General features: G+C 30.9%; 1 protein-coding gene across 1 annotated transcript; it reads right to left on the bottom strand.

Moving 5' to 3' along the window:
• Nucleotides 1-6,579: 6,579 nt before the first annotated feature.
• LOC113001230 (transcription factor bHLH140) lies at nucleotides 6,580-7,519 on the bottom strand. Its single transcript, XM_026128048.2, has one exon. It carries the CDS (start codon nucleotides 7,375-7,377, stop codon nucleotides 6,829-6,831), a length of 549 nt encoding a protein of 182 aa, XP_025983833.1. The 5' UTR covers nucleotides 7,378-7,519; the 3' UTR covers nucleotides 6,580-6,828.
• Nucleotides 7,520-15,324: the final 7,805 nt, after the last annotated feature.

The following is a 15,324-nucleotide window of genomic DNA, read 5'->3' on the forward strand; positions in this document are numbered from 1 at the left end:
TAAATTTTGATATCATTTTAGAATGTAATTTTGGAATTAACTTAAATCTATAAAATTAACTTATAATGTATAAGAGTTGTTTTAAACTTTTATATATGATATTATCTTTAGATGATCAATGAGTATTATTTTGACACATTATTTTTTGTCTAAATCATGTATCTTAAGTGAGAGACAATCTTATTTGAGTCAGATAAAATCACTATGAATGAATGATAAAATACTCTCTTTAAATATTTAACATAGTTGTGAACTTAGAACTCAAATCTGAAATCTCTAAGATAAAATAATAACACATAAATTGAATCACATTCTTAATAATTTTTATATCTTAGTTATATATAGTATCTTCACATTATCTTTTAATTAATAAGAGACTTAAATTTTCGTCAATCATCTATATGCCAAAAAGATAATGGACCTCAAATTCTTGTTAGGACGTAGGCCTGATTCATGATAATAGACCCTAGCCATCGAATAGATAATTGCTTCCTGCACCTCCTGAATGTAAAAAATTCTGAAAAGGTTAATTACATTCTGAATTAAGCATGAAGCAAATACGAAGAAACAAGAAGCAATAGCCCATCAAATAAGCCACTTGACAAGCCGAACAATAAAATGATTATTGTATCATGCACTCCTACTATATAGAATATAAATTTATAAAAAAAAAAGGAATAAAATAAAAAATAAAATTCTTTGAGGCCAAATAGGCTGTGTTTTGAACAAGGTTTTTAAAATCCGACCGGTCGGTTCAACTGATTGGACTGCGAATTGGGTGCTTGTCCGGTTCAGATATCACGCAAAACCGTCCAGGCATCAAACCGAAGTAAAACCGGTGGAACCCATCCCGAACCGGCTAAACTGGTCAAAATCGGGGGTTTTACCGGTTGGCACGGTTAAGTGGAAATCAAATAATCTTCCTCTTTCCTTCTTCAGTTGGCAAGGTTACAGAAACGCCCTAAATTGGAAACGCTTTGATATGTTTTACGTTCCTTCACTATGCACGGCGGAATGTAACATCTTCTCCGGCGAGTTTCTTTCTAACGTCGGCGACTTGCTTCCCATCTCCGGTAGATTCACTCTTTCTCCCATTTTTATTCAGTCATATAGGCATTCTCTGATCTCTCAAATTCTATGTATTGTCGTTTGGAATTGCGCACCAGCCAGGGCGTTTCAGATTTTGGAAGCGCATCACATAACATGTCACAGTAACTCAGATTGAAAATGACCGAAAGAAAGAGCAAAAATAGAAAAAGGAAGAAATTTTTTTAATATAGAGTGCATTGTTTGCTTGTTAATTATAAAAATATTATAACCGTGAACAAGGAACTTTGATTTGACTAGTGGTGTTTAAATTTTAATATTCTGAAGCTATGAATTTTAGGTTATTTTTTGTTTTGTTTTATTTTTATATATTATACTAAAAATACAAAAGGTGTTTTTTACAACTCTAGTCTCTAGATATTGAGGCTTTAAAAGTGTTGAGTTGAAACTTAATATAAAAATATTTTTCTTTTTGTTCGAACAGCCCTTGGCCTTCAAATAATGATTTTTCTCTCTCGTCATATTGTATTTAACTATTTATGCTATGTAAGAAAACTAATATTTATTTATATAATTATATGATACTGCATTTCTTATGATAAATGTTTAATTATAAAAGTTATATTATATTGAATAGTGTTAGTAAATGTATTGTATTTAATAAATGGCATTAAATTTAATTAAGGACATTAAATTTTTAATAAATCAATATTATATTTACTAATTTATTAAATGATTTATTATATATGAAAAATATACTATTTAAAAAAGTATGTATTAAACATACATTAAAAAAGTATGTATTGAACAAAATTATCTTTAGGGATGATCATACCCCATTTTGTCCTGTCCCACCCCAAGTCAACAAAAAGAAGTTGGGATGGGCTGGCTTGGCCACCAATGATTGACTGAAAATCATGATCAGTCTTGGCAAAATGAAAAAAAGAAGAGAAAGTTCAAATTTTTTATTTTGTAAAATTAACTTAAATCGACAAATTTAGCTAAAGGATCTAACGTATATTGATTATATTTAAAAAAATAACTAGTAACCCCAACACGCACGCATATTTAATAATATTATTATTTAAATTTAATGATAGTATTAATTAAGTTTAATCATATTATATTTAGTAAATACTATAATTGATGCTATATACAAGCAAGCATATTGATCTAAGCACATGTATTTTTCATTGAGTTTTTTTTTTTTTTAATAAATCACATGTATTTTTCATTAATCAGAAGTAATCATGTTAAAACCGTTGATGTATATTTGAAAATACTTGTGTGTATAATTAAAAGAGACATGCTTTGATACTATTATACATGTTTTAAAATCACATTTTTCAGCTTAAAGTAGTTACCCTAAATATAACAAAAAAATGAATAGAAATAATATAAAAGACATTGAAGACAAAAAGAAATCAAAACATTAGCAATTTTTAAAATCAAATACATATTCAATGTAAAATATTAATTACACTTAACTATACCTTGGACAATATAAATACAACTAGATCTCATTATCTCAATTAGCAGATCCACTTGTAATACTATGTAGAGTAAAAATTAAATCACTCACATATGTATACTTATCAATATCATTTTCACCAAAATATACTTGAACTTTCTTAATTAAGAAATGCAAAATATAAAGATGACAAAAGAGAACAAATAATATTAGATGAAATTAAAGATTATATAGATATATAAATGTTTATATTATAGTAATCGGAGAGAGTATCATCCCCTCCCAAAAAGAAATCAAAATTATGCATAAAAAGAAGCATTTTAATTAAGAAAATAGATGACTAAGTGTATTATGAAAAATGAATTCAAACCAAGGATTGGATGGTTCAAATATACTTATCTGTATTGTATTTTAATTACGTATTAAAGTAAATTTTACAGGAAAAACGAATTTAGTATAATTAGGTGCGTGATTATTTAGTTGTATATATAATAGATGATTTTTCATACCATGTACCACATAATTTTACTATAAATAAGTTAAACTCTAATGTACCCTTAAAGTTAATTTGTTTCAAAAACTAATCCAGATGTATAGGTTGATATTCAATTAGAGAATATCTATGAGAGATTTAAATATTTTAATTTCATTATCAATGTGACAGTAATATACCAAGAGATAAAATGTCTACTGAAGCTTACACAAGAGTCTGAAAATGTAGTCAAAGACAAAAGTCCATAGACAAATGGAGCGTCTGTGATGCTTAATCGTAGTCATGACCTGGGAGGATTGAACTAGAAAGGAAAATTTGCGAGTGATTGAATATCAAACGAAAATAAGTGAAAGATATTGCAATCATGCTCCACACGTTACTCTAGCAGTGCATTGTTGCACCTATTTCTGCATATGCTATTTCTACTCTGACTGCATCAGCACCTGCATTTGCTGTCTCATCGAGAACGCATGGCTGAGTTTTCACACGCATTTGTGCTTGCTCTTCTTCAGTATCAATTTCATGGTTTATATGAGCTTCATCTATCATCAATTCATCATATAGTTATCAAATTCTCAAGTTAATTAGTTAACTGTTATGAATTTATTAGTCTACTTATTTTCTGTAAATTAACTCTTGAATAAACTTTTTTTAGATAAATTTTATAAATTTTAAGTAAATTTTATAGACTTTCGAGTTTATCACCTAATTAATGAGTTAACAAATTAAAAAATTAAGTCAATAAGTCATTTTTTATTATTTTATGTTTATTTAATATTCAAAATACTTTCATTTAATGTATTATTCTCAGATATAAAATTCTCACATTTAATAATATCAAGTCCTTATTCTCTAATAATATTTTCTCAATAAAAATAATTTACAACTACTATAATCTCTATAAATTATTATCTAGTATGTTATTTATAAATATTTTATTATTATTTTTATATAAAATAAATTCTTACAAATTTACTAATTAAATTCACAAGTCAAATATATAGAACTCTCACTCTTTAAGTTTGATAACATTTACAATCACCATATATGAAGGTGTTTCAAAACTCGACTTTTATTATAATTAACTACCGATTCATGACGTACATGACCAAGTTTTGTCAAGGCTATACAAATTAAATTCACGAATTAAATTCACGAGCCAAATATATAAAACTCTGAACAGTTTAACTAAACTCTTAAGTTTTTGATAACGTTCACTATCATCATATATGAAGGTGTTTCAAAACTCGACTTTTATTATAACTAGCAAGTCATGACGTACATGACCAAGTTTTGTCAAGGCTATACAAATTAAACATTGAAAATCTTAATATTGTATATACTCCAATTAAGGATAAATGTGCCTAGTTAATAGAGCCGTAATTGCATGCAAACTAGTCTCCAAGAAGTTTCCGATCTATGCATCACAACCAAAAAAGTTTATCTAAAATTATACCAGATTATTCGGAAAAGAAAAATAAAATTGTAAATTCACAACTGAAATTATGAAATGAGAAATTAGGTGTAAAATTTTGTACCTTGGAAACACAATTTATAGATATACATTAGGAGTAAAATGGTCATTTAGTTCCTAAAATAAGGAATATTTTTTATTTATAATCACTGAAGTGTAACAGTTAATTTATGCCGTTAAGTTGCGGAATGATTTTATTTTTAAATGTTTAAGAATCAATTTAATATTATATTATAGTTTGGTAGACTAAATTAAAGATTAAATTAAAGAATCACTTTGTGCATATTAAAGATTATAAATTAATTTTTTTTCATTTAAAAATTAAATTATCATCATTTTATATTTTCAGGGATGAAATAATGTGGCCATTTACTCTATACATTATCAACGATAAATTAAATTAAAATCTTAAATATATTTTGTCATCAATTTTAGGTAATTTTGTTTTTCATTATTTTCTAAATTTAAATTTGTTTTTTAGTCTGTCAATCTTAAAAATATTTTTTTATTCCTTTTTATAGAAAAAAATCGCCACAGATTCTTTATTTAAACCGCCAAAAATCAATCTGTCAAAGAAACTAAAATGAATATTTTTTAAAATTAAAGGATTAAAAAATTATTTAAATTTGAGAGAAACTAATTAAGATGACTTAAATTAATGTGAAACATAAAAACATATTTAAGGCTAAATTAAAAACATAACTTAATGAAATGATTGTCAACGGTAAAATGAAAGGTCTCTTTCAAATTCACTTCAACGATAATATTTGCTCACGAATTCATTCCACACATATCGTTTCAAATGTAGGTCTAATGTACAGTGGATATTTGTAAGAGACCTTTCAACGATAATAACATCAGTGTTTAGCTTGGCTTGAGGTAGGTGAACCACCCTCTTTGAACAATACCAATGTAGTTTGAATAGCAAAGTATGATGATCCATCTACCATGTGCGATCTTCGTCCCATTGCTATATGTAACGTACGTGGTTTACAAAATATTGTCATGAAAGTTCTTTTCAATAGGCTGAAGGGTGTACTTCACAAATGTATCTAGATCTCCTAAGAGCAAGCAACGTTTATCCCCAATATCGTTCTATAACAGACAATATTCTTGTTGCAATCGAAGTGATCCATTATCTGAAAAGCAAGTATAGGATAGACATAAGTAAACCATAAGATAGGATAGATTGGAGTATATGACATCAATCGTGAATAAGTTAGGTTTCTCTCATAAGTGGGTGCAATGGATTGTATTTCTCAACTGATTTTGGTGGAATAATATAAGTGTGTTGCTATAAAAAAAAAAAAAAAATCACAACTATCACAGTGTCATGTGCTAGTGTACATTTTCCAAAGTCAAAATAGCAAGAATAGTTACTGGGTTGTTCATCGGAATTTGTTGGAATTTGGAAATAGTTTTTTTAAGATGGAATTGTCAATATTATAGAGCAATGCTATTTTTTTTTAACAAATTTTATACAGTAATTTATAAGAAGGGGGAGAGATTAAAACGAAAAAACAGAAACCAAAAAAAAAAACTAACTGAATGATTTAATAAAGAAAGACAAAAATAAAGTAAATTTATAAAAACTATATTGTTGAACTTTACTTTCTTGTAAAAAAAATTACTTCACGTATTATTCAATTTAGGTCTGCTACAAAAAATAAAAAATTAACCATAATATCAAACTAGTTCTTTATACAATGCCGATGTTAGTCAAGACTCGAGAGAAAACCCATCACGAGGTTAAAAGAATAGCAATTCGTTACCGGGATATCCTAACTTTTGCTTTATACCTTTACTTTCATCTTTCTAATTAAGTTGGATCGGAGCATATTAATATATATTAAACAAGTATAGTTTTTTCTGGGTACAGAAATTAAGTATAGTTTATGGCATTCAACATTTCAACTATTTAGTCAATTTAATTTTAATATTATAACTTGTGAAATTAACTTCTTGTGTATTTTCTCATGTTAATCTCTTAATTTTCATACAATGCATTTTCCACTCGTGAAAAAGTTCTGCATACGCATTAGCTTAAACAGCCACGACCACTTCACATAAACGCAGTAAGAACGAGTTGTTTTGTGACAGAGAGACACCAACATTAACAATTTAACACGCAACATAACACGATTACATGTAAAGTCTACAGTACACTCTACACTAAGTTTTTTCTCTACGTTGATAAAATATATCACACTTAAAAAGATAGCATTCATAAACGAATTACAAATTTCAAGAACTTATAAACTATAACACTATCAACTATAGACATAAATACCCCAGATAATTAAACTAGTACACAGAGAACCGAAGAACCTAATTATTAACTAATCAAGCTGGCCAATATTTCAAAGAGGCATCAAAATAGTTCGAGTCTTCACCTTGGAAGCCGCATTGTGCTGCCAGTGGCTGCAGATGCTGCAAATCCTGCATGTTGCTATAATCAAACGTTGCATTTTGCTGAGGTGAAACAAAATGTTCAGAAGGGAAGTAGCAACAATCGTTATTAGGGTACAGTAAAGAAGAAGACTCATTATTATCATTAATATTGTAATTATCATTGTCCATGAAGTTGATCATGGTTTGGTGGAGCCAAATCTGGGTCTTGAGGAACTTCACATACTGAATGGCTTCTTCAAGCATGGATACTGTATCCATCTTGCTCCCACCAGGGACCATGCTCTGCAGGATCTTGAACCTGTCACTGATTCTGTGCCTTCGTTCTCTTGCTGCCACGCTTTGTGGGTCGGTGGAAAGCCTCATTACCCCTTTGCATTTTTTGACACCCTTTTTCTCCTTGTTTGAAATTTGGTTTGGTTTTGAAGAAGAGAATTGAGATGATGAGGTTTGGTTAGTGGAAGGAGTGTGATGATGATCCATTGGGGAAGATGATGGAAGGGGTGATGCTGAGATGAGGGGAGAACTGAGAAGGTAGTGGAAGTGGAATGAGTTGGGTTTTGGACTTGGTGGGGAATAGGGTTACTTTCAAGGAGGATTTATATCGAAAGAAGAGAGAGTATGAACCCGTGGTACAATGATTTTGATCTTTGAATGGATGAAAAAGGAGAGATGTGGACGTGTGAATCTGCCAGTTTTTTGACGTAGGATGTGGATGGCTCATGGAGAGAAATTTTTGTTTCAACATTTTGTTTTTGTACTATAATAATTAATCAAAGGTTTGAAATAGCTTTAACGCAAATTTGAATTAAATATCGTTTTTGCAAAGGTCTTAAATTACGTGTGAAATAATATATATGTACAAAATTATTTCATCTTACACGGTAATCTCAAAAAATTCTGAATACATAGCAGTTAAATACTTGGGAAAAGTTTTATCCCCCACATAGTAATAATCCTACTTATATAGAACATAATTAGCTCTTGTGTTCTAAAAGAAGTCTTAAATTATCAATAAAGGTGTAACTCTCAAAAACATTAATACTTTGAAAGATTTTGTAACATTTAAAAAAATGCTTTATCATATTCTTTACTATTGAAATTCACATTAATTTCACTAAATATGCGACTTTCATTTTCTATTTAATAGATTTCACTTCCAAACTAGTAAGACTTGTGTAACAAGAGTAAATACTTCTGATTGGGGTGAAGTGTATAGGAACACGGTCACAGCCCATTGGGAAGATCTTCAAAATCTTAATATTTTGGCTGCAATTACATTACATGCATATTACAATTTGAGGATATTTTATGCTAGCTTATAGATATTGGAATTGGACCCAAGTAATAATTAATCTGATTTAAGCGGGGACCCGAAGCTTAGGTCCACCCAAGAGTACAGCTTATCTCCATTTTCCTTTCTTTTCTTTATAATTTCCTTTCTTTAATCTTCTTTAGGATATGCTGCTGCTCTTCAGTTTCTTGCTTCCATAATTTCTTAACTTTGATTAGGTGTAGTACAAATATCCCTTCACACAATGTGACATGATGACCCACTTGCAAGAAGACTGGAAAGAGAGCAAAATCATAGGTGAGTGAGAGAAATTAATTAGGCCCTCAAATTTATTTTTTTGATTCCAAAGGTCAAGATGTGATGATCAAAGAGAAAGTAAGTCCCTTTCCCCTGAAATCGAAGCAAAATGTATTTTGGTTGCAGGCATGTCTAAAACGAGTGACGAATAGGCCATTAGTTGCCTCTCTTTATTGTGTACAGTTTTTGTGCTTTTCATCCTTAGGTTGCACACAGTTAAAAGAGAATAACAACTATTCATATCCTTTAATCTAAAATACTTACTGATTTTATCGATTTTTAAATTTGTTAAAAATATGACTGGTTATTTTTAATGAAAATTTTCTTCCTAATCGTATTATTTTCATTCAAAAGTTTTAAAATTTAAACCTTAGGTCAGAGTTTAAGTTGAATTCCACTCTAATCAATATATCACCTATTCATGTTTTTTGTTTCATTTGGAGACTTTTCTTTTTAATGAGATCGGGAAAGAGCTTAAGGTGGAATCAAGCAATCAGCACTTCTTTTCAAGAAAAATACAAAACCAAAGTATCCCACTTGAAGATTAAAGCTTTAAAGCCTACAATTTTAAAATCCCACACATCCCGAAGGAAACAAAGTTCTGTTTTTTCACCTGTATCTTTGTTGGGGCACATCTTCCAAAAGCAATGTTTTATCTACATTTCACTGTATAACATTAATTTTTTTTCCATTACGCTTTTCTACTATGAAAGGGTCCAACATGCACGATAAATTTGAACAAAGTGACTTCGTCTTAAATTGCTTCTTTTTATTTATCTCCTTTTTAATGCTGCTAGAAATGCTCTCTTTGTTGGGTCACACGGTATGCGTAAACTTAATGATTTAGGAGCTCCTCTGCATTTTGTGACACTATATAATAATGCCCTGCTGCAGGAGCAGAATTTGTTCTTTCTGCTACATAAATGATGACATAGAAGCTTCGTGAGAAATCAAAGCTGAAAATATTGGTAGTAACAAGTAACTTATAGAAGATGGAAAAAAATTTGGAGTCAGAGACAAAGGGTGAGTACAAGTGCAAGTGTACAACCAAAACCACATCTGGCTCTGGCTTCTATGATAGCCAAATAGGGTAGGGAAACAAGTGTGTATTTTTTTGGTCAATATAATATTCATGTGAATGATTTATTGACTTCACCTTTTAATCACAATTTTTCTGTATAAAACTTGAATTTAAGTTTGGCATCCCTCAAACTAACATGTTAATAACAATTTTAACAACATGCTGATAATAATATATGAGTATATATTATTTTTGTAAGTAACAAGTGTATATTTGGATGAGTATTTATAAATTAATTTTAAAAATATTTAAAAAATAAAAAAATGAATATATATACTCATTTTTTCTTTTTTTCTATTTTTATTTTTATTTTTTCTTCTTTTCTTATAACATTAGTTGTTACATTGTTGGAACAATAGTTTATGGCAAACCGAAAAAATTATTGACTAAGTCGCGGACAATGTCGCTTTCTTTAAGACATTTCGTGGCACTGTCAAAAATTATGCAAGTAGACTATCAACCACAACGTCCCCAAGATAAAATAGTCCAGATCACTATATAAGATTCCCACTGCACTGAGGAAACCTTTTCTAGAATTACACCCTCTTGTATGACCTGAAAAGTCACTCTAAAGCCACCCGAAAATATGACTTGAAAAGTCACTCTAATAGCCAACCGAAAAATATGACTTGAAAAGTCACTATTATAGCCAACTGAAAATATGACTTAAAAAATCACTATTATAGCCAACCGAAAAATATGACTTGAAAAGTCACTCTTATAGCCAACCGAAAAATATGACTTGAAAAGTCACTATTATAACCAACTGAAAATATAACTTAAAAAGTCACTATTATAGCCAACCGAAAAATATGACTTGAAAAGTCACTCTTATAGTCAACCGAAAAATATGACTTAAAAAGTCACTCTTATAGCCAACCGAAATTTTAGAGCGACAGAAAGAAAGAGGGAGAAGTTTGCCGAGAATGCATCGGCTGAAATAAGAGAGGGATAAAGAAAAGTTGAGGAAATGTTTTTCAACTGGGGCAAGGAAAAATGAAGAAATGAGCTCTCTATATATAGGGAGTGAAACACTATTCAAGTGTTTATCCTGAGCGATGTGGGATTTGAAGCCCTTTTTTTCTCCTTTTTTTTTTCAAACTTTCATCCTTTGTTCTAACAATCCCCCACTTGAAATTTGAAAAGAAGATTTTCGAGGATTTTCATAAAATTGTGCATAAACAAAGGTGTCATACAACTTGAACCTTTGCATAGTGAGTAAGATTCAGATTTTACTAGAGTGACTCGAAGTCTTGAACTCTATCTCCGACACCAAACCACACACAACCTTTTCATAGGTGTATTCTATAAAGCCCGTGCGTTAAAGGCCATGCACGTCTATCCCGGTATAGTGAACGCGCTCTAGAAATTTTTGCCCAAAATTTCATATGAAGTGGCCCCCACTTCAACATTCACATAAGTGAGTCTATCAAGAGTACTCTTGTAGCCTAGGTACTCCACTCAATGTAGAGTATATATCTCATTAAGAATTATGAATTTTTTTTTCATAACTCATCCTCTTGTTACTTCAGGAATCATGCTGCTTTCACTTATAACAGCATGTTCATCTCATATCACTTTGTAACTTGTTATTACCCATTGAACCTAGTTCTTGGGATCTCCAATCATTTAGGTCGGGCTACCATTATGAATGATCATCATAGTAAGGGCAATAGTCTCATTCTTTTAGAAGTGTTATTGAATTTCTCTCTAGCTAATCCTTTTGTCAAAGGATCTGCTAAATTATCATCAGTGCGTACGTGATCCACTCTAACAGCTCCTGTTGAGAGTAATTCTCTAACAATGTTGTGCTTACGACGTATCTGTCATTTCTTACCATTGTAATAACGATTCTCAATTTATTCAATAGTCGCAGTACTATCACAATGGATCAACATAGCTGGTATCGGTCTTTCCCATAAAGGAATCTCCGCAAGTAAGCTTCTCAGCCAACTTGCTTCCTCACTAGCAGTTGCTAGTGCTATCATCTCAGATTCCATAGTGGACTGAGCTAAGATAGTCTGTTTCTTTGACTTCCAAGACACAGCCCCACCAGTTATGCTAAATATATAGCCGCTGGTTGCTTTGGAATCATATGAAAGAGTGTTCCAATCTGCATCGTTGTATCCTTCAAGTACAACGGGAAACCTTTTATAATGTAATCCAAGGTTTATGGTTCTTTTAAGGTACCTCATTACCCTTTCAATAGTGTGTCAATGCTCCTTACTAGGTCTACTGGTAAACCTGCATAATAATCCCACAACATAGGCTATGTAGGGTCTAGTACAATCAGTGGCATACCTAAGGCTACCAATGATACTTGCGTACTCAGTTTGTCGTATACCTTCACCAGTGTTCTTAAACAGTTTTACACTTGGATCATATGATGTACTAGCAGGTTTACAGTTTAAGTAGTCATATTTCTTTAAGATCTTCTCAATGTAGTGAGATTGATCCAGAGAAATTCTCTCTTTTGACCTAGTAATCTTAATATCAAGGATTACACTTGCTTCTCCGAGGTCTTTCTTATCAAAGTTGTTACACAACAATGATTTCACATCTAATAGGTTTGCAGTCAAGAGGCAAGTCTACTAAATGCTAGGTCTTGTTAGATTCTAAATAATCCATCTCATTATTAATGACTTCTTGTCACAAGTCAGCATCCAAAGAAGACAAAGCTTCTTGGAGGTTTGATGGATCCTCCTCTAATGTATAGGTCACATAATCGGGCCCATACTCTTTAGCAATTCTTGCTCTCTTACCTCTTCGAGGCTCGATATCTGGTTCTGGTTGTGCAAGATTTTCACTACTAATAGCAAGAAGATAACTGGATGAAGTATCCCCACTATTCCTTAATTTAAAAGAAAATCAGAAACCAGATTCTTTCTCATCTCTGGAGTATGCATCACATCTTTGAGAATCAAAGTCTTTTTAGAGGTAAACTTCAGTTCAACATCTCCAGTTCCAACAATAGTAGTGGTGTGGGAATCTCCCAGCAACACTTTCTTATTTTCAACATTCGTGTATGTTTTAATCATAGCACGATCATAGTAGACATGGCGAGAGGCGCCAGTGTCTACCCATCATCCATCTAATCCTCCAATCATATTAATCTTAGTTATCACAGCTATGTATGACTCTTGAGCATTTTTCTGTATCTCATGGGATTGAGACTCTACTGATTTATCATTAGTTATTTGATACTTGAGGTAGCGGCTAACAGCATACTTTTTAGTCCCAGCTTCCTCAGTATCATACTTCTCTTCCAAAGCCAGCCAAACTAATTTGGCAGACTTATATAGGCTATAATAATCATAGAGATCATCAGCTAACCCATTCAGAATGAAATTATTGCATATGTAGTCATTTTATCCTTCACTTCCTTCTTAGCATCTTTAGGCATCACTGAAATATCAGTGTTCAAAATATAGGCAACTTTTTTCATAGAAAACATCATCTTTTGTTTTCAACGTTTGAAATGATACCCTTCAAACCTAAAAGGTTTGTTGAGGTCATTGTTGTTCGAGCCAGTAATATCTACGGTAGCCATAGCAGAGCCAAAAACATCTTAAAATTGTTGGAACAATAGTTTATGGCAAACCGAAAAAATTACTGGCTGAGTCGCGGACAATGTCGCTTTCTTTAAGACATTTCGTGGCACTGCCAAAAATTGTGCAAGCAGACTATCAACCACGACGTCCCCAGGATAAAACAGCTCAGATCACTGTATAAGATTCCCACTGCACTGAGGAAACCTTTTCTAGAATTACACCCTCTTGTATGACCTGAAAAGTCACTCTAAAGCCACCCGAAAATATGACTTGAAAAGTCACTCTAATAGCCAACCGAAAAATATGACTTGAAAAGTCACTCTAATAGCCAACCGAAAAATATGACTTGAAAAGTCACTATTATAGCCAACTGAAAATATGACTTAAAAAGTCACTATTATAACCAACTGAAAAATATGACTTAAAAAGTCACTCTTATAGCCAACCGAAATTTTAGAACGATAGAAAGAAAGAGGGAGAAGTTTGTCGGAAATGCATCGGCTGAAATATGGGAGGGAGAAAGAAAAGTTGAGAAAATGCTTCTCAACCGGGGTAAGGAAAAATGAAGAAATAAACTCTCTATATGTAGGGAATGAAATACTATTCAAGTGTTTAGCCTGAACGATGTGGGACTTGAAGCTTTTTTTTTTTTTTTCTTTCTCTTTTTTTTCTCCTTTTTTTTTTTCCAAACTTTCATCCTTTGTTCTAACACATCACATGTGATATTCTCATTCTTTATCTATTTTTATTTTCTTTTCACATCATTCATTCTATTTTGAGGTATACTTTTACCTTGTCTTATAAGTTTTGATTTTATAAAATTATCATGTTTGAAAATGGTTGCGTAAAAGTGTCCAACATGCTGACAAAATTTTCAACACCTCTTACTGACCAAAGAAAATTATCAACACCTCTTCAATAATCATTATATTCTTACAACTTATTTTTACAATACTTTTTATAATTTATTCTTCTTATTATATTATTTCTTTATATTTTTTTCCTAAATATATATAAAAAGGAATAAGACTCTAATTTCTCCCCTTTAAAATGACAACAGGTTTTCCAAACCATTGAGTTTTACATGTGTTGTTGCTTGTGCATGTAAAATTCACCAACTTCATATGCACTCTGATTTTACAGCTTCTCTACTCAACACATCAATCTCTGTCCCTAAAAATACAGAATAAAATCTAATAATTAATAAAATTGCAAATAAAGACAAAGTGAAACGCTACACACATCAGTCACTCCACCATTTCTTTTCCTTGCACATGCAAATGGCGATGAAGATAATTGAAGTGAACAATTATTAATTTTTGGTGAATTTTAGTGAACTGGGGTAGCTATTGATTGGACTTGATAAGTGATAACAAAAATCAGATGTGAAGGAGTAGGTGAACCTTTGGATAACTGATTTGATGGTGAATATAGATAGGTAGATTGCTTGATTAGGTTTGGGTCCCACTTATATAGTCAGAATAGTGTGGTAAAACTCTGCTAGCAATTTGCTAATAGTAGTGAGACATTGGCCCTAACAAGGTCTGATATTAGTTCTGAAGAATGGGGAGTGTGACTGTTTTGGAGAGACATCTATGTATATGGTTATGGTTACCACTTACCATGGGTTATGGTGAGGGAAAAAAAAAAAAAAACAGTTCACAATATTTTGAGTAATGGAAACGCTACCAAAAAGTAGGGTATTGACTGCCATACACATAATTACCTTTTAAGTTTTAACTAAGGCATTGTTCTTATTCTGATTTTTTTAAGTACAAATAATTGATAAATTAGTTTAAAATGAAAATTATTAGAAAGTTAAAATTTTTAATGAATTCTATTAAATCAAAAGCATCTGATACAATTAATTACTTAATTAGTTAATAAATACCAAATGCCATAAAAACATATATATATATATATATATATATATATATATGATTTTTTATATAAAATTTATTTTATTTTTCATATAAAATATAATTTTAAATAATTATTTTTAACTCATATATTTTTATTTAAATATTAAATATTTTTAAACTAGTTAATATAGGTAACATAATAATTAAAATTACCGTGTATTAGTAAAAACTAACCCGAAAAATACTAAAGGCAAGAGCAAGGGGGCGCTGTTGTATTGAAGTAGACTCAGAGATGGGTATTACTCCATCAATTACGCGAGTAAGCATGAGGTTTTATCTGAATTA

This window comes from Glycine max, chromosome 3 (genome assembly GCF_000004515.6).
Source record: "Glycine max cultivar Williams 82 chromosome 3, Glycine_max_v4.0, whole genome shotgun sequence".
NCBI classification, from domain to species: Eukaryota; Viridiplantae; Streptophyta; class Magnoliopsida; order Fabales; family Fabaceae; genus Glycine; species Glycine max.

Bases quoted from the DNA above. Each gene is read 5' to 3' on its own strand.
- LOC113001230 (XM_026128048.2), bottom strand. From the start codon at position 7,377: ATGGATCATCATCACACTCCTTCCACTAACCAAACCTCATCATCTCAA.